General features: G+C 43.3%; 1 protein-coding gene across 2 annotated transcripts in view; it reads right to left on the bottom strand.

The window, feature by feature from the left end:
* Nucleotides 1-25,981, bottom strand: part of rxraa (retinoid X receptor, alpha a) — a 117,903-nt gene that overhangs the window by 76,694 nt on the left and 15,228 nt on the right. For both annotated transcript variants that reach the window (XM_030064978.1, XM_030064979.1), the window contains exon 2: nt 11,864-11,977. In XM_030064978.1, coding sequence (XP_029920838.1) covers nt 11,864-11,977 — 114 coding nt within the window. The remainder of the gene's footprint in view (nt 1-11,863; nt 11,978-25,981) is intronic.

Raw genomic sequence — 25,981 nt, forward strand, 5'->3', positions numbered from 1 at the left:
GCTGCTTCAATTGGCATGTTAATTGTGTCTCTATATGGTGTCTGTGATTTGTGTGTGTTTGTGTGTGTGTTTTCTGTGTGTGTCTGTGAGCACACACATGAATGGGTGCGTTTCTGTGTGTCTCTCCGGTTATACATGTATATCTGAGACTTGAGACCCTTGCTGCCTGTGTGGCTCTCTTGTTCCAATGCACGAGCTGTGTCAGTGAACAAAGTCTGAATAATGAAACTGGCGGGATGTTGGTGTCGGGTGAGACGCTGCCACCACACAGCTAGCCGGGCTGTTGTTGTGTAATCATCAGGCTCATACACACGTGCCCTCTCTGCATATCACAATACATGGGAACAGATGGCAGGGAGGGTGTTAAATAAACACAAATTCATACTCATTATCAGCTTGGGTTACAGGCAGCTGCTGCTGCTCGTTTTGTCTCTGACACAGTAGTTCTATAAAATCACAGGCTATTGGAATACTTTGCATGGGGGCGCACAGGGGCAGTTAATGAATACTCAAATCACAGAGCAGAGGCCAGAGACAAGTCATTTGGGAAAGTGTCCTACTTGGACAAAGCAGCAGCTCAGCTCTTCTTAATCACTTGCCTGGGTGATACTTGCTAAATCCAAAACGCTGTCAAGCACAGCTGGCAGGACAGTTGTCCACTCAGAGATGGAGGACTATGCAGCCAATGCAGTGTCCACAAATGCACAGGCATGAATACACACATGAATACATGAGCATGTGTGCGCACATTACGAGCAGAAAAAATACATTTAATTTGGCATGTGCCGTCAAGTACACATGGACAGACATACACAAACAAAAAAACACACAACCACGTACACATGCGCACACACACACACACAGATTGCGCTCGCAAAAAGCAAACAAGAAGGCATTAGGCCTATGCCGGCTTTTCTTTCTAGCATTAAGCTCTTGTCCTGATCCCGTTGTGTCCCTGGGAGCAGACATCTTTACTTGACGAGCATTAACAGATAGGGACTGAATGTTCTCGGGCCACTGCCTGGTTTCACAATGTTTAGTGCAGTCCTATGCAAAACTCGCATGTACGCCGTTAACTCTTTCCTGGGCGAGCCTCCTGCAAGCCACAGGGGAAGTGAGACAGTTAGATGAGAGTAGGGGAGAGAAACACGCCCATGAGGTGAGATTTAAAAAAAATATAAATCAAGGAAATGACTGTGGGCATCTTTAATCGAATCAAGTGATTCAATGTAATAAATGAAAAACTTAACACAGGCTTTAAATAAAACAAAAACGGGTAAGGACGTGACCTTCACAGGACAATGAATTAAGTGAAACATATGTTTGCATTTATTAAACACCTGACAATTCATGGTACCCGTCCCTATAGTTTAAAACTCCTTGTGTTTATCTTTTTTTTTTTTTTTTTTTTATTTTACATCGCGCTGACCCTCTCGTCACCTTAAAGATTTGTCAACCAGGAAATCTTATCAGTATGATTCATAAAGGTCTGGCCAACTGAACCACACAACCACATATCTGATATATATATATATATAAAAAAAAAAAAGACAGAATGCTGGCCACACGGAGCCATAGAGTTTTGACTTTGACTTTGTTCTCCACACACACACACACAAACACACACACACACACTCTCTCTCTCTGTCTCTGGATATTCCTCTCTATTTCCCATCCCCATTTTAAATTCATGCTGCCTTTGCTACACGACCACATCAGTCAATTAGCTCAATGTCAGTGACTGTAATGGACTTGTGGACATGATGCCCCTGTGGTGTTTGGTTCGCCCTGTCACACAGGCTCTACTCCATCCCACAGTCCCATTGACTGTGCTGCCTGCATGGGTACACACTAAAGGTCAGCTTTCTGCAACTGCTCCCCTGCCAATGCCCCAGGAGCCTCTGTGCCCTGAACCTCTGGTGGGTGAGTAAGAGTGGTGCAAGTTGGGCTAGGGACAAAGGGATTAGGGTAAGACCAAAAAAAAAAAACAGACAAAAAAAACAAAAAACACTAGGCTATGGCCCTCACCTTTCAGACTTGGAGACTGTCTGTGTCTCAATTGCTGTCTGTTTTATGTGGTAAAATGGGGGCTAATGCCTTGGAGTCATCACAGCAGCCTCAGTTTGCTCCTCCTGGGCCACAGAGCAGCTTCTAGGCCCAGCGCTGAGTCCCAACAAGACATTTCCATTAGCCACTGCATTACCACCCCCATCCTCCACCCACCTCTGAACCAGCTCTCTGAGGAGAGGCATGTGGGAGTCACAAACACTTCTCCCCTAGTTCCACATCCTGCGTCCCAGCATGCACTGGCCTGCATTAGCACACTTGGGTGGGCCTGTTGCTGTGCAGCGGAGACATGTGACAGTACGAGGTCAGGCCTCGAGCCCAAATGACCCTCAACCCCCTATGTGCAGACACACACACACACACACACACACACACACCTTTCACCCTTTCTCCTCCTATACCTTCCGCCCTCCAATCTCCTCCCAGCACCCCTGCTCCCAGCATGCCCTTCCCAGGAGTGGAGGGGTGGAGTCTGGGCGAGCATGGTGCGACAGGGGTGGCAGGTGCTTTGGCTCTGACCTTCCACTTCATGAGATCGGCTTCGGTGACATTCGGATCAAGCACTCGCTCGGGCTGTCTCTCCCTCCCCCACTGCAGAGCCGGCTATAATGCCAAGCGTGTCGAATCACTTTAGCATCAAAATACCGCCAGTCCCCCTCCCTTCTCTCCTGCCTACTTCATCCCCCTCTCTCCCCCACTGCCTCTGCCTACATCAATGCCTGTCTGGCTTTCTCTCCCTCTGCTTCCCCTTCAGGGGGACTAACAGAGCTGGATGATCTGTGGCTGCCGTCGCCCTTCAAATTCCCATCGACGAGGACAGAGGCAACTGACCATAGTGACAACAGGAACAGCAAGAACTGCCTCTGATGGCAAACAAGCTCCCACTCCTCTCTAAAAGGACACCTGAGCTCCCCAAACCATTTACTTAACATACAGACCAGTGAACAAACAAGAAGAGGATTGAGAAAAACACACAAAAATCCTCTGCAGCAGAGTTTGAACGGAGCGACCCGGTGAAATACTCTCAGAACGCGTAAGGCAAGATAGATCGTATAATAATTTCAATGTGGATGATACATGGTGTACAAACATAACATGTTTCTCTTTTGTTGGATTCTTTAAAAAAAAAAGAAAAAAGAAGAAGCTGAGCAGTAACAATCAACAACGAGTATTTAGACAGGGTAGGGAGAGGTGGCGGTGGGTGGTTACGACAGAGAACATTCTGTTATCACTGGCAAGCCATGCGTATTGGACACAAATGATTTCAATCTGTGGTGCTGTGACCCACTGTCCAAACTGCACTGCCGAGGTCCAGTAACATTATAGGGTAGCAAGGCCAAAAAATGTTCTTGCATTCTTTTTTTGTTGTTCTTCACAGTTAAGAAAGCAGAATCAGACACAAATGCTGCAACTAAAACACGGCCATGAGGACACATGCATGGCTCCAGAAGAAAACAAGAATTGATAAATAAATCACTGAAATTGCTTTCTTCCTTTGGTCTGGCCTTGTCCAAATATCTGGCTCTTCTGCTGTTAGCTGATCCAGATGTTCAGCGCGATCCTTTTGGACTCTATCATCTTAGTGAAAACAGGAAGAGGAAAAATGCTTCGTAACTGATGATATTTCTAAAAATCATGACTTAAAATATATATATATATATATATATATATATATATATATATATATATATCGCTTCCAGTCTAACCACTGTCTGCAGGGAGAGTGTTCATCCATCATAGCACATATGGCTGTTTTCATCAAGGGTAAACAGGATTTTTTTCCCCTTAATCGACTTCTCCCCAACATCATCTTGAACTCGCTGTCTGTTTTGTTTTGTTTTCCTGCCCATGCACAACACATTTTCCCCGTTTTTGTTTGCATAGCACAGTAAGTCATGAGCGAGCCTGGCTGGTATTTTGCAAATGTGACAAGTGGAGACAAACATGCAATACTTTAGCATCCCCATCATCCTCTCATGTTTCTTTGTGGTTAAGGGAGGCCAATGCCCCCAACACTTAGCCGGCCCCCTGCTGATATAAACATGGCATTCTGGATCAGGCCTCAGCAGTCACAAAAGCTGGGGTGACAGTGCACCCTCCGGTTATAATGTCTCTATCAGCTGTTTGTAGCAACACCACACAGAGAGGAAACCAGGGCTGAGATATCTGGGTTAAGATGTACATATTCATTTATATTCATTAGTTTACCCATATATTTCAGTAGAGTACCCACAGTGCCCTGCTGTGATTAACATACTGTTCTGTGTTAGGCAACATGGGGCCTGAAGAATGAGAACTTGCTTATTCATGTTTAATTGATGTTAATAAAAAATGCAGGGTTCTTTGGTTCTTTTTTTTTTTTTTTTTTCCCTTCCAGATGCAAGCCTTACACACTGTACTGTAAATCTCACTCAGGGGTCAGGATCATCTCCGAGGAGAGTCGGAATCTGTGGCAGAAAGAAATTTCAACTCATCTGCGTAAATTAAAACGCCTCTGAGAGAATACAACATGTGTACGCTAAATAAATTTAACAATGTCAGACGCAATGGCGGATCAAGCGGGTGGCACGGGGTGGCAGCTGCTGCCCCAAAAAAGGCCTTGCCACCCCAGTTTTCGGCAATTTAATTCGATTTATAATACCGTAACTCTGAGGTCCGAGACCACGTGAACAGCGTGGCGTGTGGAAACCTGGACAAATCCGAAAGGGATGAGACTACGTGGTCCTGCACTTTTTCTTTACCTCTCGGCAGTCAATGGCCTTGGTTCTGTGAGGAGGGGGTTTCCTGTGAGGAGCTGTAGGTAATTATCACTGCACCTCCAATCTCAGTGAATTAAACTAATTCACATTAAGGCTGCCTGATCTACTCACAACCATCCTTCCAAAATTTCATGCCACCCCTCTGCCACCCCATGTAAAAAAAAAATCTACATTCGCCACTGGTTCGATGGATTAAAACAATACCACCCTTTTCTGTGTGAGATAATGAAAAGAATGCTCTGAGGTTTTATGGGAGAAGGAACAATGGGTAAATGGTAACATCTTTGTTTGAAAATTCATTAGATATTAAATTATTCTGCACCCCAGACAATTTAAATTCAAATTTTTATTTCCTTTATGCTCCCATGATTCAAATTTAAACCCATAATGATAAGCTTTGAGAATACAAGTTCAGCAAAGCATTCCACACGGACCTCAACTCTACCTCCCTCGATCATTGTGGTGATAATCACTGCTGTGACAATGATACTGTGCCTCTCTGAGGTAGGTAATGACTGCATGATAGCGCGATAGGACGACTGCCTGTCCCTCCCTGTGTCCCTCACTGCCTGCTTGCCTCTCTCTCCAATGGGTTTCAGCTGTAACAATGAGATAGCATTTCACTCTGATGGTGCTGCTGGGGGATTATGGGCTCAGAGAGTTATCAAAGGCTTAGTCGCTCTGATTTCTACTGACCCTCCATGGATGACTGCCGTCACTCTGTGCCAGCAGGGAAGGCCCCCACCACTTCAGCTGCATCCTGGCTGCCACAGCTGCAGGGGCCATGCCGCTGGGGGAATCCCATAGACAGATATGATGGACAGGTATTACAGAAATTCAGTGAATACCCATTAGATAAAAGCATAGTTATCAAAAAGCAGTACAAAAAAAATGTTGCACTTCCACAACTATAATAACTATTATCATCCCGAGCCTAAATAGTAATCTAAATGCGCACATCTTCAAAATAGGTTCAAATTCATTGTAAGCCTCTCTATATACAGAACATTGTATGCATTTGGCTTGCTGTCTCTTTGTAAACTATAGTAAAATATATGACACTTTATGTTACACATCAGAATCTATCTCAAATTTTTATGCAATCAATATTTTTTTCTCTACAAAAAAGATCACCTTATTGATCTTCTTTATTTTAAACTTGCCATCTTGTACTGTATGCAAGTCAAAGACAAGTTATTTTCAGTTCCACGTCCACGTTCCAGATTTCTCACCAATGAGCTTGGCGATTCAAAAGAATAGGGAGAGAAACTAATCAGGAAAGGATTTTAGTCCGATGACACTGTTCCCATGTTCACGGACAAGGGAGCAGGCCGGGGGATTAAAATCTCCTCCCGATGATATCATTTCATTAGCGCTGCTCTCTGCCTCCCACCCAATTACTTTTCACATCAAAGGTATAAAGGCATAAGGAATCACTGCAGAAAACATGGGGGGTGCAGTGCGGTGGGAGTGGAGGGGGGGGTTACATCTTGGGAACAACAGCCAGTACATTATACAGTATCTAATATGAATTCAAACAGCCAATTAACTGAATAGTTTTGGCAGTCCTTATCCCAGCTATGACAAACCCCAGACCTCTGGCCTCGAGTAAAAACAGCCCCTCTCCCAAAACAGGCCAGAACTGATACTAACTGTGGACTTAGAAGAAACAAACAGCCGACAGCAGAGATTGGTTGGTTACTTCTTGGGATGAGTCGTGTGGTGATAGTTGGAGTACGACTGCGTATATTAAAATAGCCTGCAGTGTGTGCTGATGAATGAGAGAAAGGGGGTGGAGGCCGGGGCCAATAATCGGCAGCTTGGCGTCCCCTGGCCCCTCTGGCTCCTGACCTAGCAGGAAGCAGCCAGGGAGTGCACTGACTCCGGCCAGCCAATTAGAGAGCAGGGAGCACGGAGCATGCTGGGGCTAACGAGCTCCCTCTCTGTGACCCTCCTCACCTCTGTGGGACCCCGCTATGGGAAATACGAGGAGCCGGGAGCCATTTTAACCTCACGCCAGCCCCCCAGCCTCTCTTTTGCCTCGTTCGTCCCGCAATCCCGAGTCTCCAACCCTGCTGTGTGACCACAAGGTCTACAAACACATGCTGCCTCTCTCCAGAGGCCCACCACATGGCTTTTTACTGCCATGCTGATGCTGAGAGCCCCGACCAGCCTCTGAAAAACAATGAGCGCATGCGTGCACACACACACACGCACACACACACAGAAGCACACATGCACACACATTCCTTGGACAGAGCTGGAGCTGTGTCAGTTGCATTTCCCTGTAGTTTACTCTGGCCCAGTTCTAGGTGGAGGGGCAATGGAGCCTCTTTCCAAGTACTCTGAATAGTAAATGGGTTCCAAATTAATTGGCAGGATTTGCGAGGCAGTGAGATAATTCTGAGGCCCTGTAATGAAGTGGGCCATAGACTGCCGCAAGCACTAATAGGGGTTGGCTTTGGGCATAATTGCTGCTTATTTAACCAAAGCACCATCAATAAGGAGTGATTAATCAAAAGCTAACTGTACACCTGGAGGGTTAATTTCAATCGGCAAGACTAAGAAACGGAGGACGCGACAGACAGGCTGCGTTGGTGTGGTTCCGGGGCACCAGTCTCATCAACCAAATCCAAAGCCACGCTAATGAAATAAAAAAGGGGGAAGCCAGTAATAATCATCTAAGTCCAACACCCCCACCCCCTTTTCTCTGCAGGCAGAATTGGTCCTGTCATTTGGACCTTCCAAACACGGACCATATGTGAGTTCAGCCCTGGCAATCAGACTGCATTGTGGAGCAGGCGGCTGAGTTCATCAGGAAAAAATTAGCCCGCCGCTCTGCAGGCCTCGCTCCCATTGGCCAGTCACGCGGCCCGCTCCGTTTGAGGGCACCCCAGACATTCCTGCGGATAATCTTTTCCATTCCTCCGCTCAGCTCGGTGAGGACAGACCAAATCACAGCACAAGGCCTGCATTGTGAGGGCCTTTCAAAAAGCCCTGTTTTCAATGCTTTCTCTCTTTTACGCTTTCCCTCTCTCTCACCTCATACACCACAATTCCAAAAAAAAACTTTTTTTCCCATCATGGCTCTTTTTTTGTGACTTCTCATAAAAAACAAAAATGATTGCCTTTTTTTTTTTTTTTTTTTTTTTTTTTTTAAATGATCTGCAGAAAAGTGTGGGCCCGAATACTACGTTTCTCACGGTCCCTTTCCAGTAAGGGTTTGTTTTTGAAAAGCCCAAACAATGTAAAACCACTGAAACCGGAGCCTGGCCACATCAGTGTGCGGCCTAAAGTTCAGCGGATCACTGCCGAATGCAGCTCCCCGGGCGAGGCTCTCAAGCCTTCCCAGAAACTCCTGCTTGGTCACCACTACACGGCTCGCGCCTTCTACGGCAGCTTGTCATTGTGGCCATGGTCGGGCGGCCAGGACATATGGATTGGAGGACAATCACACAATCTAACGATGCCGATGGATTTATAGTAACACATTCCATAATTAGACCCATGATTATTACAGGGTCTATAAACTTCAGACTCCAGCGTGGCTGTCCTCCTCCTCTCTCTCTGCCTCTGCCCGCAACGACTTCACAGTTACCTCAGTTTTTCTTGAAGTACATTCTGCTCTTGGCTGTCTCTGAGAGCATATGACAGATCACTGAATGTGTTTAATATCGCCACTGGAGAGGCAGTGACAAGAAAAGATGTGATACAAACGCAATTAATTTCACACATTCACCCCTCGCCATGGTTTGGGCCCGGATTACACTTAATCAATCATGTCCTGGTGTGTTACAGATTTTAAAATAACCACGAGACAAAAAAAGGGGAAAACCCTGACGCACTGTGTTTCAGCCAAACCGCTTCTCATCTGCTTGTTTCTAATTGTTCAGGAAACGTGTCCACCCTCACTGCAGGCTGTGACAGTAAAAAATGTTGCAATCAATCAAGATAGCACTGTAAAATACACAAAGATGGGGGTGAGGTTGGTGGAAAAAACTGCACCTCAGATATCTTGCTGAGACTTGTCCATGAAAAAGTATTTGCCTGTGAAAGAGAGGGTAGTGGGTTCCCGTTTTGTCTCAGCTAAGTTTTTTTTTTTTTTTCCCCACACATAGCCTTGTCTTAAAAATAAAAAAATAAAAAAATCCCTCAGTCCTACTGGGTGGACCAAAAAGAGAGCCAAGAGAAAAAGAAGATATTGATTAACATTGTCCCTCTCAGTTACAAGATGATTCTTACTATCCATAATACACACATTGTGAACCACAGATGTTGGAGTTTCTCCAAAGATGTGCGAGCACCAAGGAAGCTGGGAACGATGTCTTCAGAGCAACTTCAGTGTCTTGTTCAAGAAAAGACATTTTGTTGTTGCAGGGAATTAACGTATTTTTCAGTCTCAGGATGATCCCTGTGTCAACCGGCCCACACCACCAAAGATATGGATAACGTCTGGGAATCAAACCCGGGTTAACTACAAGAGAGGCAGCTTGCTTTACTCCACCTCTGATGAAATTACATCGGTCCACTACTCGTTCACATTTCCATCTTTTAGATAGTTATTTAGCAAAACAATATTTGTTCTTCTTAAGCTTTCACTGTAGTAAAAAAAAAAAAGAAAAAAAACACACAGGACATGGAGATGGTGGATGCTGTACTGAATTTGATCCAGAGGGTCATAAGGTTGAGTATGATTAGCCTGATTATGGATTTCAGTAACACAACGGCATTTAAAGGTACTTTAAAGGTACTTCTGGTACTTCTGATCAAACTTTGAAGGGGAGTATTATAAACCAATCATGAAGCATGGATTGTTACAATTTCTCTGCAAATCAAATACTCCAACCTTTCATCAATAATTCATGGCATTTAATGCAATTCCCATGACTAATTCACCAATAATGTGTTGAAATGCCATCTTTTTCATTTGTTTGTTTTTGTTTGAGTACCTAGGTGTGGTTCTGAGTACCTCTAGCTATCAAATGAAAATCATGGTACTGTGAAATTTCATTGTCTGGGTTGTTACTCTCACTAATGCAAATAGCCATGCTGCCATTAAACATTTTTCTGGGTGAAAAAATACCACATTTCCATGCCATTTCCTAAACATTCTGGATGTGTATTATTTTTGATAATTTTTGCTGGCCTGAAATACACAATCAAATGTTCTGGGACTTTTCCAGATTTTTCATTACCACCGGAACACTGATTTAGCCGGATAACAATGAGCACTTGTGTATTTTTTTTTTTTTTTTTTTTGGACTGAAATAAACCACTTCCCCAAGCAAATTCACAAACTGAATCAAATGCAAATGAAGGAAACTAATTGAACTACAGAACAAAAGGAAAGAGTTTGCTTTGTTTCAGAGGAGATTCAATTATTATCTTAATTGTCTTCCACAATAGACATCCTCTCGGAGCTATCGCCAACTCTTAGAACAGACTTAAACGTATTTCTATCACCTCCCGCACTAGTGTTCAAATATCCAAGCAATGTTAAAAGTTTGAAAATATTGCAATGGACAGGATCCAGCTGGCAGGTAAAATCATCTAACCTAATAATTCTAAATTAACTAACACTGAAATCAAATTGATCCCCGCTCTCGTGGAGCTCCTTATGTGACTTTGTCTTATCATGCCAGTCATGCTCTCCTCACATGACACGGTGTCTACTTACAGGCCACTCAGCCAGTCACATCACCGACATCATAGAAGGCCCGGGCCCTTGGGATAGAGTAATGAATGTATCAGCACAAACCACATGTTCTGTACAGCGTTGTCCCACCATTCATTACCCACATACCAGATATGTGAGTTTGGAGTATGCAGCTCCACTGAGGTCAGACAGACTCTGCCCGCCTGAGAGAGGAGCTGAGGTGTGTAAAGGGGGCAGTCTCAGAGCGCCTCTGTTAACTTGTCCATCAATGGGGCTCCACATGCAAAGACACCATTAATCATGAAAACCAGACTGAACACTGACTAGGAAGAGGCCCCCAGCCACACCTCTGACCGAGGGCTATGAAGTATGTGCGTGTGTGTGTGTGTGTGTGTGTGTATCTGTGCGTGCATAGGTGTGTGTCTGTGCAAAAATGTGTGCCTGTGTCCTAGCAAGATTTTCCACTGTGTGAAAAAACAGTTAGAAAACCATAACTGATCAATAGTCAAATCAAGATGTTCAAAATATATTTGAACAAATGTGCAGATTTATTTTTCTAAAAGTTAAGAAAGTACACCCTGGGTTTTCTTCTAAGAATAACCTCAGCATAAGTGCTCATTTTGTCGAAAACCACACAAAATAGCGATTGTTTACCTTGATAATAACAAGATATGAAAACAACGTAACTGAGTGTCTGTCTGTGATGTCTGTGTCCATGAAGACATGTCAGTGCTGTGCCATAATTGATGTAATTATGTTAAAAGTTTCATTATGAAGTGGATTTTGTTCATTCATCCATTTTCCAAGCTGCTTATCCTAATTAGGGTCGCCGGTTGCTATACCAGCGCTCACTTGGCAGAAGGCGGGGAAACACCCTGGACAGGTCACCAGTTCATCACAGGGCAGACACATTTACATCTAGTAGGCAATAAAGTATCTCCTATTCAGCTGACCTGAAACCAGCAGAAACCCACGCAGACACGGGGAGAACTCCACACAAAAAGGACACTGGCCAGCCGGCTGGGAATTGAACCCAGGTCCTTCTTGCTGTGAGTCGACAGCACTAACCACTGCATCACCTGCCGCCCAGGTGTACCGTCTACATTTTTTAAAATAAAACAGGTTCCTCATGCCTCGTTCTATAATCATCATTTATTATCTAAGAAAATTTTTGCTACTATTCTGATCAACTAACGATTCGTTCTTAAATGCGACTTTAATAAAAGTATACATGCGTCGCAAATGCAACATTTCTTACCTTGTAGTTTACTTTCATAAAAAAAAAAAAAAAAAAAAAAAAAAAAAGTATTCCCCTACATTTCAACCAAGAAATTTCTCTGGCATAAGAATCGGTGACAGATTTCCACACATTGAGTGTTACCTGAGGATAAGCGACGCTGATGGAGGGGACACATGCCACTGAAACAGGAACAAGCCTCGCCTGACCGACCTCGCTGGGAAGGAGGAGCCAGTGAGCACTGGGGTTTCAGGAACCCTGTAGCAGTAAAGAGAAAGAAAACAGCGAGTTTAGTTTAGTTCGACAACAATTTTTAAAAAATGCAACTGCACCTGAAGAGTCGTCAAGGACAGCACAATAAAGCTAAAAACCCTTTTTTCAATTGTGGAACAGAGAGAGAGAGAGAGAGAGGATGAAAAATATGAAGCAGAGGAAGGAAAACATGTTTACAGTCATAGGATGATAATTGTGACTTCTGTGAACACATAACACAGGTGTGCTGAGAACTGGTAGGCTTGAGGCATAACTCTTGCTGAACAGGGATGCCAAGACCATGAGATGCCCATTAGTGGTTACTTTGCAAGATGCATGCGGGGTAAGGAGGGAAAGAGTTAAAAGATATCTTGACAACACCACCGTACTGCACGCCTCCTCTGAGCAGACTGCACATCTGCCACTACCCTGCCACCATCAGACCCGGCCAACCTCTCACATTTACAGCTCTGTGGCAGTCTGGCCTTCATCTTAACCTCCTCACCCACGGGACCCGACCAGCTCTCTGCTCATGTCAACTCCGTGGCTGTGCCCAGGGCGGGGGCTCCAGAAGGCGGACGGCGCCTGAGGACGGATGGGGAGGGCGGGCCAAGAGGACGCCGAGGAGTGGCCAGACACGAGACTGAGGTTAGCGATTCTGTGCAAGCCAAATGCCAAATTCAGTCGAGGTGCCTTTGGGGGATGGAAGGGACCGTCTTACTGTCTGTCTTAGGGGCCACAGGGGGTCATCCTCAATGGGGAAGTCATTATCTCGCACAATGGGGCAACTGAGCGCTCTGTAGCCAATCCAGACCAGCATTCACCCCCGCCACTGACATCGTCAACAGCAAAGAGGAGCGACAACAGATAAACATAAAGGGCCAAAAATAGCGGAGACTTTGATGAAAATTTTCTTGAATGCCAGCATTGTACTCTTCAAAATTAAGCAAAAGGTGTAAAGGGAAAAAAAAAAAAAAAAAAAGCAGCACATGGGTGACATACACCAGGAAGCCAGGACCAAGCAGACCATAAATCAGTCGATATCATGAGAATGCCAAAACTCTGACCCGGTAGCATTCAATAGGTTTACATCAACCACTTATGACCTTTTGAAATCCTTGATGATCCCTTAAATAGAATTAGAATGGCATCTGAGTGGCATTTTATTTCATTATTGACGTGGTAGCCTCTGGCCAAATTGGAAACTTCTGTGTGTACTTTACTTTCCTCAGTCTGCGGAGGATTCACCCAGTCCGTATCGACTGGGCAGCTCATGCGGATCTCATTGGCATCGGCAGATCTCTGCAAATCCTTACTTTATTCATTCCTCATGAGGACCTTTAGATTTTCAGCAAACATCAAGAGCACCAGGCAGTGGAGCCCCCGTCACTGTGTTCTCAGCCCAATAAAGCGCCTTTATTTCCACCATGAAAAACATGTCACTCCAGATGAGCTCACAGAATGACATTTAAAACAGGCAAAGGGATATTGAATTAGTTCCCCATGATAAGCTGTCTGGGATGCTGACGCTTTCTGCTCATAAGTGTGTGTGCAAATGTGGGTGCGTACAAGAGTGCTTGCGCAAGCGTATGCATGTGCACATGCACGTCATTGTGTGTGTTTATTGTTTATGCATATGTGCATTTACTGATACCAAGTTATATAGATGGGTATGTAAGCAAGGGAGAAGTGTGTGTGTGTGGTGGGGCTCTTGTCAAATGCATTCCTCAATGCTTTGATTAGTATTATGGATGAATACAAGGACAGACCAGGCAAAGCAAGTCTGGACCAGTTCGAGCAAACACAGACAGACTGAGATCATCTTTAACAGCATGAATGAAATAAAACAGACTGGGGTATTTTGACTGTCTCATTAAAGCAGCCTGCAAACATAATTGCAGGGGGTAAAGAGAATTCTTGAAAGCTTTCTGAGCACACTGGTACTAATGTTATTACTGCAAAACATCAAATCAGATCATTGCTACTGACTTTAAAATGCAAAGTTTTATGGGCATCCTCAATAATACCGGGATGTGAGGCAAGCTCCAGTGACGTGATGACTCAATGAATTACGCGGCTGATACTGCACAATAACACAACCGAAGAGAAGTTGCGATTCAACATTGTGGCGGTGCATGCGCTTGATTGCACTTCTGTCGTAAATCACATGTCAGGTGCAACATCTAAGCAGTCCGTTTCAAATCTGTCAGACAAATATGACTGGCCTGAATGACGGATAATTTTGATTGGATATAGTCTCGCTCCATCTGTTACAATCAGCCACACTTTTCCCCGTCTTTCGAATCAATTCTGCAGGAGCGAGGCAAATTCCTGGTTGTATAAAGGGGTCGAACGGCAGACAATGACACACGCCATAGGGCTCTGAGCGATGTCACTGAACATTACGGCGTTAGCCTATGAGCCCAAGTTCCCAGTCAAGTTGGACTTTTCCAAAATCAGGAGTAAACTGACCAGACAGGAACCCCGCCCCCACCTCCACCAAACAAACCCAGCACTGCTAGCCATCCACTGGAATAATCTTCCCACGGGACAGAGTAATGCTACAGTACGGGATTCAAACACTTGGAATTTCACCTAAAGCTGGAAGCGTGGGAGACGGAGCTAAAAAATAGGGCGTTTTTGTTCGATTCTCCACCTGAACACAATCTACGCATCTCAAAGAAAATGAAACGATATCATGGTTATCTTTGGCGTAAACACGTAGAACTATGAACTACGCAGTCTAATCATTTGATAGAGTTTTCAATATGCTTATTTGTCCAGTTGAGAATAAAAAACAACCTTTTCCAGTAGTGTACCATCCATTTCAAATGCTGAGAAAGTTATCTCCACATACCCATATTCCATAATGTGACAGCTGATATGCTTATTTGAAGAAACGTGGATGCGAAATACCCATCTTTTTCCTGTTAACACCTTAAATCAATTTCAATAAGGAGCTTTACTTTTCCAACTTTGAAGTAAATGATGAAAGCGCAGCAGTAGCTCAAACATGTATGTGCAGGTTCTGGATCTCCTGTCACGAGCGGTAAAGTTGGTGCATGTCTTGTCATTAAGAGCTTCTCGATCACACTGCGTCATTATGTCTTGGCCCGTATACTGTAGCAGCCCCTTGATTACAGAGACGTTTGATCTTTTTTTTTTTTTTTTGCTTCTCTCCACTTCCAAGCAGAGAGAGGGATCTCATTGGCTTTAATAACTGCATGATCCAATATTCAAGGGACACGCTCAAACATCCCCCCACCAACAGCCAATCAGCATTATCCTCACTAGTGATCAGGGGGGATCAGAGCAATGTAAACACGCTGGGGGTTTCCTCATTAAAGATAGGCTGCTAATGAAACCGCATACAGCATTTACAGCATTGCGCTAATGAAGGCAAGCCTTTGAGATGTTCCACTAATGAAAAAAGATCTGTATTGATATAAGCCTAATGAAAGAACGGCCTAATGACAATGTGCTAATGAAACAAAGGTGTGTAAATTTGCTTTTTTAACAAAAGTTATAAAGGCAAGTTATTTGCTCACTGTGGATGATGGTGAACAACTCCTAAGTATTTTCATTAACGGCTGACTCTCATTTATCACTGACAGCATCAGTGAAAGTGCTTACAGACTTTACAAGATCCCACAAAAACTCGTCTTGAATGAAATACATTCATGCATTTATGAGAGTTGAGGGATTGCAGCAGTCCAGTCCTCTTAAAGCCTAACCATTGTTCATGTTTGGTGTTACCAGGGTGATCAAGACCAAGGTCAAAGTTCATTGGGTCCTTAATGCATCTCCCAGGTGCAATAAAAAGCTTTTCCCACATGGGGCTCCCGGGGCTAAGGTCCCGGCGATGCTCAGAGGGATGGACCGGCAGAGGAGCTATCAATCGCCAGGGTTACCATCATAAATGCCATTCACCTTCAACAGCCTTCTGCAGCAGCCCTCCAGCTCCACGTGAGAAATGGACAGAGCTCAAGACCTTGTTCTTCACCGCTTCCCCTCTCGTGCTCCTCCTCCAACACAACCTTGAGGGCTCAAGTGTGTGACTGCCAAGCGTTTGCCCATATGCCCTTGAGAGATCTATTGTGTTTCATTTTTGCTCTCTCTCTCTCTTTTTTTTACTCAAATCCTGATATTTGTCACACAAAAGACAAATCCACCATCATCCTTCACTCATGAAATGACTGTTAAGGGTAAAATATGTACCCTTGAGAGAGATAACAGTTTACATTAGCAGAGCATGCTACTATATCTCATTTTACCATGAATTCAAAGAAAAATCATGTTGATGTAAATCAAACAGGAGCCTAGAAGATGCTTCTTTGAACAGTAAATGTAGTTGTAAACAATACCTTTGGCCCTGCAATTGTAAACAACCACAGTAAAATGGTAACTTTTCAGGGTCACTGGGAAACAGGTTTTGTTATGTACATTTTCATATAGTGTACAATTTCTCCACAGCTCTGAGTTCACGGTGCACCTTTACACTTTCAGAAAATACTTGAAGATAATGCATTTATCTACTTATTTATTTTCATGCAGGTCTACGGCAGTGCTTAATGTGTGTGACCATGTGTCAGGCACACACTGCGGTTGTGTTCCTTGCTGTTTTCCTTATTAGCACTAAACATGGTCCATCAAGTACTATGCTTAATGAGCCTCTGATGTTTGTTTTTCACTAAGAGGAGCTAATCCAATGCAGCAACTTCTCATTTCGCCAACAACAAATGCTCTGATAGTTGCTGTGTGCATGACCTGCCCTGCTTTTACAGCGCGCTAATCAAACCACATTAGCTACCCCTGTGCATACTGTGAGGGGCTAAATGATCCTGTAGGACCCCGTCAGTTCTCAATGTCCCGGCTGTGATTATCAAACACTTCTGATTTGAGCGCTGCAGTGTGTCTCGCAGGTTGCATCCCTCTCTGATCTTGATCATCAGCATGGAAAGCATCCAACCTGATCCTAGCATATCTGCTCCATCAGCAAACACGTCTAATTTCCATTTTTTAAAAAAAGCACATTTAAACATGCCTCTCAGCTCCTCTTAATCTAAACCGAAGCAAAGACTATGACACAGCAGACCTGAAAAAGTGTATACCAAGTTCAACAAAGGGGCTGCCTGGGTGTTGATCATAATATTAAATATTGTTGGGTGTCCCAGGATATTTGGTGACCTTTAGGTTGACGAAATGTTTTGCTTTCCAGGGAATGACAAGCTTCTGTTGTGCTGTGACTACTTTCTATGGTATTTTTGTGAAACCCAAAACAGCATGCACCCAAAATTGAGGCAATGACTGACTAAAGGCTTCAGCGGCATCTCACTGTGGCTGCAGATTCTTTGGCGCCATAATTTGCCCTGCCTCAGATGAATTAGCAGGGCAACATGAGTCACCTGAGGGCTTCTTTTAGCCCTAATGGACGGTTAGACAAAATCTACAGAAATAGATGTCCATGAGGACCTTGGCTGGAAGACATAATGCCCAGTTTCAGCCACAACAAGCAGCTACTTGGAATGAAATTGTCTTTAACATGATGACTCAAGTTCTCCTAATACAAGAGATCCATGCTCTGACTACTATTCAATAAACGGCAAACAACAGTGACTAAAAACTGCAACTTGCATTTTTTTTCTTGAGTACTGAGTCACAAAACCAACTGCTGTTGAGGCCTGCTCAACTGGCAATAAAACGTTAACTGGACAGCTTTATTGAATGACTTATTAAGCAACTGTGTTTTGTGAGACCTAAACTGAGGCGCTTTTGAAATGAACAAGAGCACCTTTCTATAACGGCTCTTTCAGACAAATGCCTTTCTACTCTGTCTCAGATTGAGTCTGCACTTTCACACAGTCTTGGGATAATGAAAGTGGCAGTTGCCCTGGTGTGGCATTTGAAGCTGCAAGGCATCTGCAGAAAAGGTAGAACTGACAAAGATGACCTTTGTAAAACTGACTTTAGGACTGTTATTATTGAGAAGTGCATGTCTATCTATACACCTTGGGCAAAATTTGGTTCAGTTTTTAAACACTATGCTCTTTCATCCAAACAACACTCAGAATAATACCTTGATTGACACCAAATAATGAAATACAGCAATGTGATTCCACTTCTTTTACACGAGCTGTTGTTACCCTTCAGCAACAGAGTAGAAATTGTTCACCAATGTGGCAACAAACAATGTGAAATGTACATTTTTATTTATTTATTTATTTATTTATTTATTTTATGAACTGGGTTTTTCTCATTATTTGAAATAGGGAAAAGTTAGCCTTAAATGTTAGCCTTAAATTCAATGCCACAATACACAGGAAAGTAAGTTCTGAAAAGTAAACACTTTCTATTTATACTGAAATCCAGTCAGCCTTGAACAACACTAAGGTTAGCAAACCTTTGAAAACTCTACTTGCACAATGGGCCAGCTTTTTTATTGCCCGCATCACAGACAACACGCAGTAGCAGAAAAATATGGCCGAACATTATTCATTCTCACCCACACTTCAGCGTTTTTTTTTTTTGGTTTTTTTTTCCCGTGTACAAGACAGCCGTGCACAGCCACACAACTACCGTACTTGAGTTATTTGCTTTTCAGTTGCAACAAAGTAAACAGTTATTAATAAATATTGATGCGGCTCCGCTGCCCTTGTTGACTCTGGGGTTATGACTTTGGCACGTTAAAGTGTGTGTGTAATGCTGATTGAAGACTAGATGTACTTTAGCGGTGGTTGCATTTCTCTCATACGCTGCAATCTCCCAAATTCAGCTTTCCCGGAAGGATCTGCTGCTTCTGGAGACAGACAGCCCCACTGTCACAGCACTGGGTTTAAACTTTGACGATGCCAAAGCTACGGCTCCCGATAATGAATAATGGCCATTTGTCTCATTCGCTGTGAAGTGATGAACTCAAAGAAAGGCCACTGGTGAGCAGCCACAGATAGACAGAGGGGCAGGAAGGAGACAGAGAAACCAAGACAGTATAGCAAATGAGGTTAAAGGGGAAGAGGAGAGGGGGTTGGTTCAAAGACTGCTTGTGCGCGTCAGACCTTTCTCTGGGGCAAACAGGGGAACAAGGGCCTCACTGCAGCCCGGCACTGAGAGCATGCTCCTTGGGCAAACGGCTCTAATCAAATTTGTGTGATTGGACTCAGAGGAGCTGCAAGGGTAAAAGACGCTCCTTTCACCAGGCAATGGACACAAGGAAGCATTTAAAATTCACTATCCCTCTGTTGATCTCTACAGTAGCCGTTCACATGACAGAGTATCTGCCCACGCCAACAGCCCTTGGCACGGCGCACACTGGCCCTCTCTATGCTATGAAATATCACCACCAAAACGGGAGAGATAAAACTTTGTTTTAGTGCTCACTCTGATAGATAGCGGGTGGAAATTCATTCTAGTATTTTGTAGGATTCACCCCAGTCTGCACTGCCTCAATCTGGTGTCAAAACTACTATTTTTAGTCCTGACAATAATGGGCACAATTGGATACGGTTCTGCCCTTGCTTCACAGCTTAGATTTTCCTTGATCACGGCTGACGTTCCTAATCATCAAAGAGAATTACCTCCAGCAAGAATGTTAAAATAAAGCATGGGTTTACAGTGTGGAGATGAATACTCTGTGGGGAGGACTCCTGTGTATGAACAGCAGAGGGGAGGTGCTCCGGGGCAGAAAGCGAGGAGTGGTGTGGCTTAGCGACCTGTGCTCCGCTGCCTGTGTCCTGGAGGAAGGTCCCGGAGCACGCTTCCTGTTAGCCTGCTGAACTGACTCCACACGCCCACACTCACAGGCTCCCTATCTCCACGGGAGCACACACTCTCCCATTAACCTCCTCCTGAATCTACATACCGACTATGTAAACACATGCAGACATTCACACTTACACAGGGAAGGACTCGTGCTGCCACCCACACCCTCTGTTCCACCCTCAGAACAATATGTTCTTTAGTGTCTGACCCAGATTCACCATTCAAGGTCCACGCATGGCAAAGTGAGAACTTGCATTATCATTTGTTCATTCTGCCTTTGTTGGCTTCACGCCTTCTGCACCCTCCGTCTCACTTGAGCGGCACCGCGCGACATGGACCAGAGCTCACCCTTCCCGTCCACGCCGCTGCACCCTAAAATCGTCTCTCTCCCACACTCTTGTTTTATCTCTGTTTTCAACGCTGTCTTTCCACCGACGGTGTAATGCAGAGCTGCACTGCAGAATTCAAAACTGCATCGCATTAAATATATAGAAAAGAAACTTTTAAGACAGCAGTTGTAAACTTCATTCCCACTTTTAAAGACCGCTTCAGGTAATTATGTGCTTTGCCTAAAACGGTAATCAGTTCGTCAATTCATCAAATGAAAGAAAGGCATAGATAGTCCATGGGAAATAGTGAGTTTGGGGCTGTTATGTGAATCAGACAAAGAGGGGCATTATATTCCAAAAACTGAAATGAAAACATCTGGAGCTGGAGCAGGCACTGCTTGGGTGTGCTTTTAACGCCAGAGCTACAATAAAAACATCAAAATACAAAATACAATAGAAATGTTAAGGAGCAAAATTGCAGTACATAGACTGTGTACTGCTATATATTCAAAAAAGAGAGATCACTTGTGGGCTAGCTTTAAAAACAGGGATTAAGTGTACTCTTTAGCTAAAATGCCCATTTAAATGAGGTAACTTACATATGAATGGGGGATTTTAAAACCAGCAACAATGATTTCATTCCTTGGCCTGTGCTGCTCCATTAGGGAGTGAAGTGCAGAGGAAAATGATTTGTATAATCCTGTCCAGGGCTTCAAATCAAAATAGTAAATTGTTTACAAAGTGACGCCTCACAATTCAATATCGCTAGACCACAGAAGGCTACATGACATCAAGCCAGGCCAGACTGGGGGAGGCTTGGACAGGAAAACAGTAGTTACCACCGCAGAGTAAAGTCAAGTTTTGGAATGAAGAGTTTTGGCCAAGATAATGAATGGAGACAACAGGACTCTCTCACAAAAGCACAGCCGGCGTACACTTTCAAGTATCAACTATTCAGATCCCATCTAAGTATTTTTTTTTTTTTTTTTAACTTCATACAATTTTACTCTTAACTCTACAAAATAAAACTTGTTTTGATTTGGTAGCTCGCCGTATCCAAGCTCCATGCTGCTGTAGCTGTCCTGAGTGCAGGGAATTCATGCGAGCTAATGAATGGTTTCCATTTGTGTGAGGCTGACCGTGCAGCACATTCTCCTCCTTGGCCAGAACATATTCCACCAAGCAATCTCTGCATCTGTTGGTCATTGTGTCAGAAGTTTCACACTTGCACAGACAAAATGAATAGGGGTATGTATTTTTTTTTTTTTCTTCCTCAGTCAGATATTGTAGGAGCAGAGCAGATAAGGGATGCTTCTGTCTCATTCCCTCCTCTCAAGAAACTGTGTTACCAGAGTTGAACCTATCACTGCTCTTGCCTAGGTCCTGGCCCTGTCTTCATAAAACTTTTACATGTCAGATATTTCTGGAAACCTTTCCTACAGCATCTTACGGTGAATGAGCATTGGACGCACTGGTTTTACGACGATCAAAACGCTGACATTTTGTTTACGTTCTTCGTTTAGCCCTTTGCAAACCAGCGGTACAAAATGAAGTATATACAGTGCTACAAAGCTGATATATACCAAAACAGATGAGCACCAATACCTGCACACCAATACAAGTAACAGGCTTTAGGTGATATTTCAATTCTGACATTTACTTGGTTTGAAGTAACAGGATTTCTCTAACAGCCAGGTTTATCACGCCTGGTTTCATTTAAAAATCAGTCACTATGGAAGACGAGAGCAGCATTACTTGCTCTCATTTATTGCACAAATACAAAATCTGGGTTACTTTGTTACTGACAAGCGCAGTTTGAAAAAGCTGAAATAAGGCGTATACATACCCCGATAAATCCCTGCACTAAAAATGAATGTCCTAATGATTAACCGGCTTAATTCTTACTCCAATTATGACCATACCAATTAAAATAATCCAATAAAGGTGTTTACATGATGTTTATATGACATTACAATGATATTTCAATAGTCTGTGTATTGCCTTGATCAGGTTAGGGCTATTATCAGTGTGCACGTACCCATTAATTTTAAAAAGTAGTGTCAGGTTACAGGTTTAAAACAAGTTACATAAAAAGCCTGTCAAGAAAATGTTTTTAAGAGGTAACCTGGACGATGACACTCATTTTGCCAACCTAAGCCTCTACGGTAAGATATGAATGGTAAGGGCCTGATTAATTTTGATCTTTAGCAAAGACTCTAAAAAGAACATAGATTGCCTTGCTCTTTGGCTCTCCAGGTGTTACATAAAAGTTGTGGAATATGGCCGGGAGCCACACTTACTGAGTCTTAAAAGTCAGCAGTACAGTCTATTAATTAGTCTTAAATGGCTTATGCAGTTTTTTTTTTTTCTCAAAGTGGAGTCCAAGGACCAGCAAGGGTCCTGGAGAGGGTTTCCAGTGGGTCCCAGAAAAATGAGGTTCAGCATAATTAAAAATACGAATGGTAATTTTGTTTAGAGTTTACACATTTCTTATTTTTACCGCTCTACCAACAGTAGAGGCATGCATTCAAATCAGTATGACATGTACACAGTCATATCTAACGACAGAAATACTCATAGTTGCCATCCTGGTCTAATCCTAACTGAAAGAGCTAAAATATGGGGCATTTCAAGACACACACACACACACACACACAAACACAAACAATGCTTATACAGCATACAGAAAAAATCTTTTCTAGCACTAAAATGCCATTTAGGAATGAGAGAAACTACTTTGATGTACTGTAATTTTCCACAATAATGGATACCGCAGTTCAGCTATAAATTACCATGCACTACCAATATTGTGACTGCAACACACTGCATGTATTTAATTAGTGTCATGATATGTGATTTTGTTTTGGAGTCACAGCTCAGTGTCAGAGTCGTATGGCGGACAGGATTTCTTTAAGACTAAATGAGCGCACATTCTTCACAAGGACTTGACAATAAAAGCTGTTCTGCCAGCATATGTTGTTATTTACAATGAGAAAGAAAAAAGATAGTAAACTACAGCATATTTGCTTTTGCAGTTAAAGAAAAAAAAAACTTTTCCCTCATTTGTAAAATGTGTGCATACAGTCTGGCTCTGCAGGCAAAACAGGCTGTACTTCTCCCAATCAAATGAAAGATGCAGGATTTTGATTTTGATCACTGCCGATGGATTTTGATCGTGCACCGCTCACTGTTTACATGATAAATAAAGTTCTGTCGAGTTTGGTGAGTTTGCCGGGGAAGCGATACGGCTGACTTATCTGACCTGTGATTGCTGAATTCAGAAGAATCTGGTTGCGGCTCGTGTATTGGTCCTGTGCCTGAGTAATCTCTTGTGCTCTTCAGGAACGGATGCATGCCGTGCATTCCAAGGAGCTGCCGAATCTTTCCCTTGAGACTGTGCCAGAGAGGCCGGCTGCTCTCAAAGGGACAACCCTGCGTACGGTGGCCAGGAGAGACCGACAAAGAGAAAAACAAATATCTACCAGTCTATCTATCTATGTATCTATCTATCTATCTATCTATCTATCTATCTATCAAACCTACGATTTATTACCATGGCAGTCTCACTAGACCGGTTTTCTAGCTCTCTGGGGGGAAGAGAGGAGGACTCACGAGTCAAGAGCACAAAAAGGTGTGCAAACACTCTCAAATGTAAACAGCCAAGTGACATACCAACGATTTAACCTGCAGGACCGACTAGACTGGAAGATTCTGCCACTTCTCAGAAGGAGGGGGAGGCAACATTCCCAGTAGACGGTGGGAATTTCCTTGTGCATCAGCTGATTTCAAAATGAGAAATTCAATTTTCTAAAAATAATAATGAAGAATGAATTGATTCATTAACTAAAAGCAGTTTTCGAATCGTTTCAAAAGGTTGAGCATGTCACTTCCGTCTGACGCTAACCTAGATGCCAGCTGATGAACCTAATTATTATTTTTTTTCCCAAAACAGATGTATGTTAATCTGGAAATGAACTCTTCACTCTTCCACACTTTCGGCGGCTCCATCTCCGTTTCACAGCTTCCTGAAATTAAACCGCCACGGGAGCCAGGGATAATAAATGCTGTAGCACTGCAACGAATATCCAGTTTGAACTGGGGAGACATGGGGAATACTTGGGGGATCATTAGCAAATCCTGTTGGCCAACAACCATGCCCTCTCCACCAGGTAAACCAAATCAATATCTGAAACTGTGAATACAGATTTGAGTTTGTATATTTCCTTCTCCCTCCAAGTCCCACTCTGCTCAGACTCAACTCACGGTGCATTAATGGAAAATTACCTGAAGGTGTTTGAACTTGTTTGAAATCAATGTCACAACCAAGGTTTTCTATAGATTTTGGTTGCTCTTGATAATTATTCTCAGCTTCAACACACACGCCGCTGTAGTAAGCGATACATCTGAGCTTGTTTTACAGTAAACAAAACTTTGCAGTGTCAACAATAAAATAAAAAAAAAAAAATAAGCAGTTATGCATTTTCATTTTCCAACCCTTGAATCGTGTGATGCTGGAGGAGTGAAGGGCCACGAGACTTGCAATGTTCCTGCGTGCATAAACATGCATCTAAATAAATACAGAGACGTGATGTGTTTTCACATGAGCATTTCAAAATGCTCATGTATTTATATGATAAAAATGCTGGCATCCATTTTGGTAAAATGTGACTACCTTAATCATCTTTCCAAAGCATTCTACAAAACTATTTCATGCAGAAAAATCTTCAGATGAGCCATGACACAGGACTTTAATAACAACCCGATGTGGTTTACTTTTGTACCAGCAATAATTCTGTGTCATTTTCCTCATATAGCAGATGTCTCATTTTGGAATGAATCTCTTCATGTGTTCCTCGTTTCCGTACATAATCAGGGACTTACTTGCTGGCCGTATAGTTACGGACATTAACATATCAGAGGGAAGACAAAGCCTCGAATCACTCAAAAGAGAACAGCGGCGAGCAAGAGGTAACGGAGAGGGGAAAGGATGGGGAGGGAGAAGAAGGGACAGAACACAGGCTGTGCAGGGATGGAGGAGAAGAGGGAGAGAGGAAGAGCAAAGCGGCGCGTCGAGACTGTGGGAGAATGAGAAGCGCCAGAGAGAGTGAGTGCAAGCGAAAGAGGGAGACCAAAAGAGGGAGGGAGCGAGAGAATGAAAGAGAGAGGGAGAATGGGAGACAGGCAAACGGAGGCAAAGAAAACTAGGTCAAGTCACATGACTGGGATCGACTGCAGGCAGGATTAAATATCCTACAGCATGTGGTCATTTACACAACAAATGTAGATTTCATTTTATAAATTATTTCTCTTCCACGGGGGATGAGGCTAGGAATATCGAGCGTGATGCTACAGTGTATTTTGGTCGGGAGCGAGGGTTTTCAGCGAGCATGAAAACAGAGTATTAAAGACTTGAGTGAGCTGTTCCCTCTGAGACAGGAAACAAAGCGGGAGCTTGAGATAGCATGAAACTGATCATAACAGGAGGGAGGACGGTTTCAGTACCACACAGCTCTATTAAGACACACTAATGGCCACGACATACACAATACATTTTCCAGTGCAAAAGAGCATGACCCTGCAATGATAAAAGCAACAATGTCATGTTTTCAAACTTCTTACACACTGACCGAGTGCAAAATGTAGGGAGAGTTATTTTTTTTTGGCAATTTTGAAACAGTTTTTTAATTGAGGTCCTCTAAACATCTCAAGAAAATATCAAATCCAAATTTTCTGCATATAGGCCTAGGCATTGCTTATTTCAATCATGCATGGCTAATGGCATTAAGACAGCTAAATAGCAAAAACAGGATCACAGTGAGCCAACTTCATGGCCATATGACCAGTGACAGTGACTGATGCACTCTTATTGTGACTCAGTGCCTGTCTGAGTGGAACATGAAATTTATGACTAAGACGCACACGCGTA

This window comes from Myripristis murdjan, chromosome 12 (assembly GCF_902150065.1).
Source record: "Myripristis murdjan chromosome 12, fMyrMur1.1, whole genome shotgun sequence".
Classification (NCBI taxonomy): domain Eukaryota; kingdom Metazoa; phylum Chordata; class Actinopteri; order Holocentriformes; family Holocentridae; genus Myripristis; species Myripristis murdjan.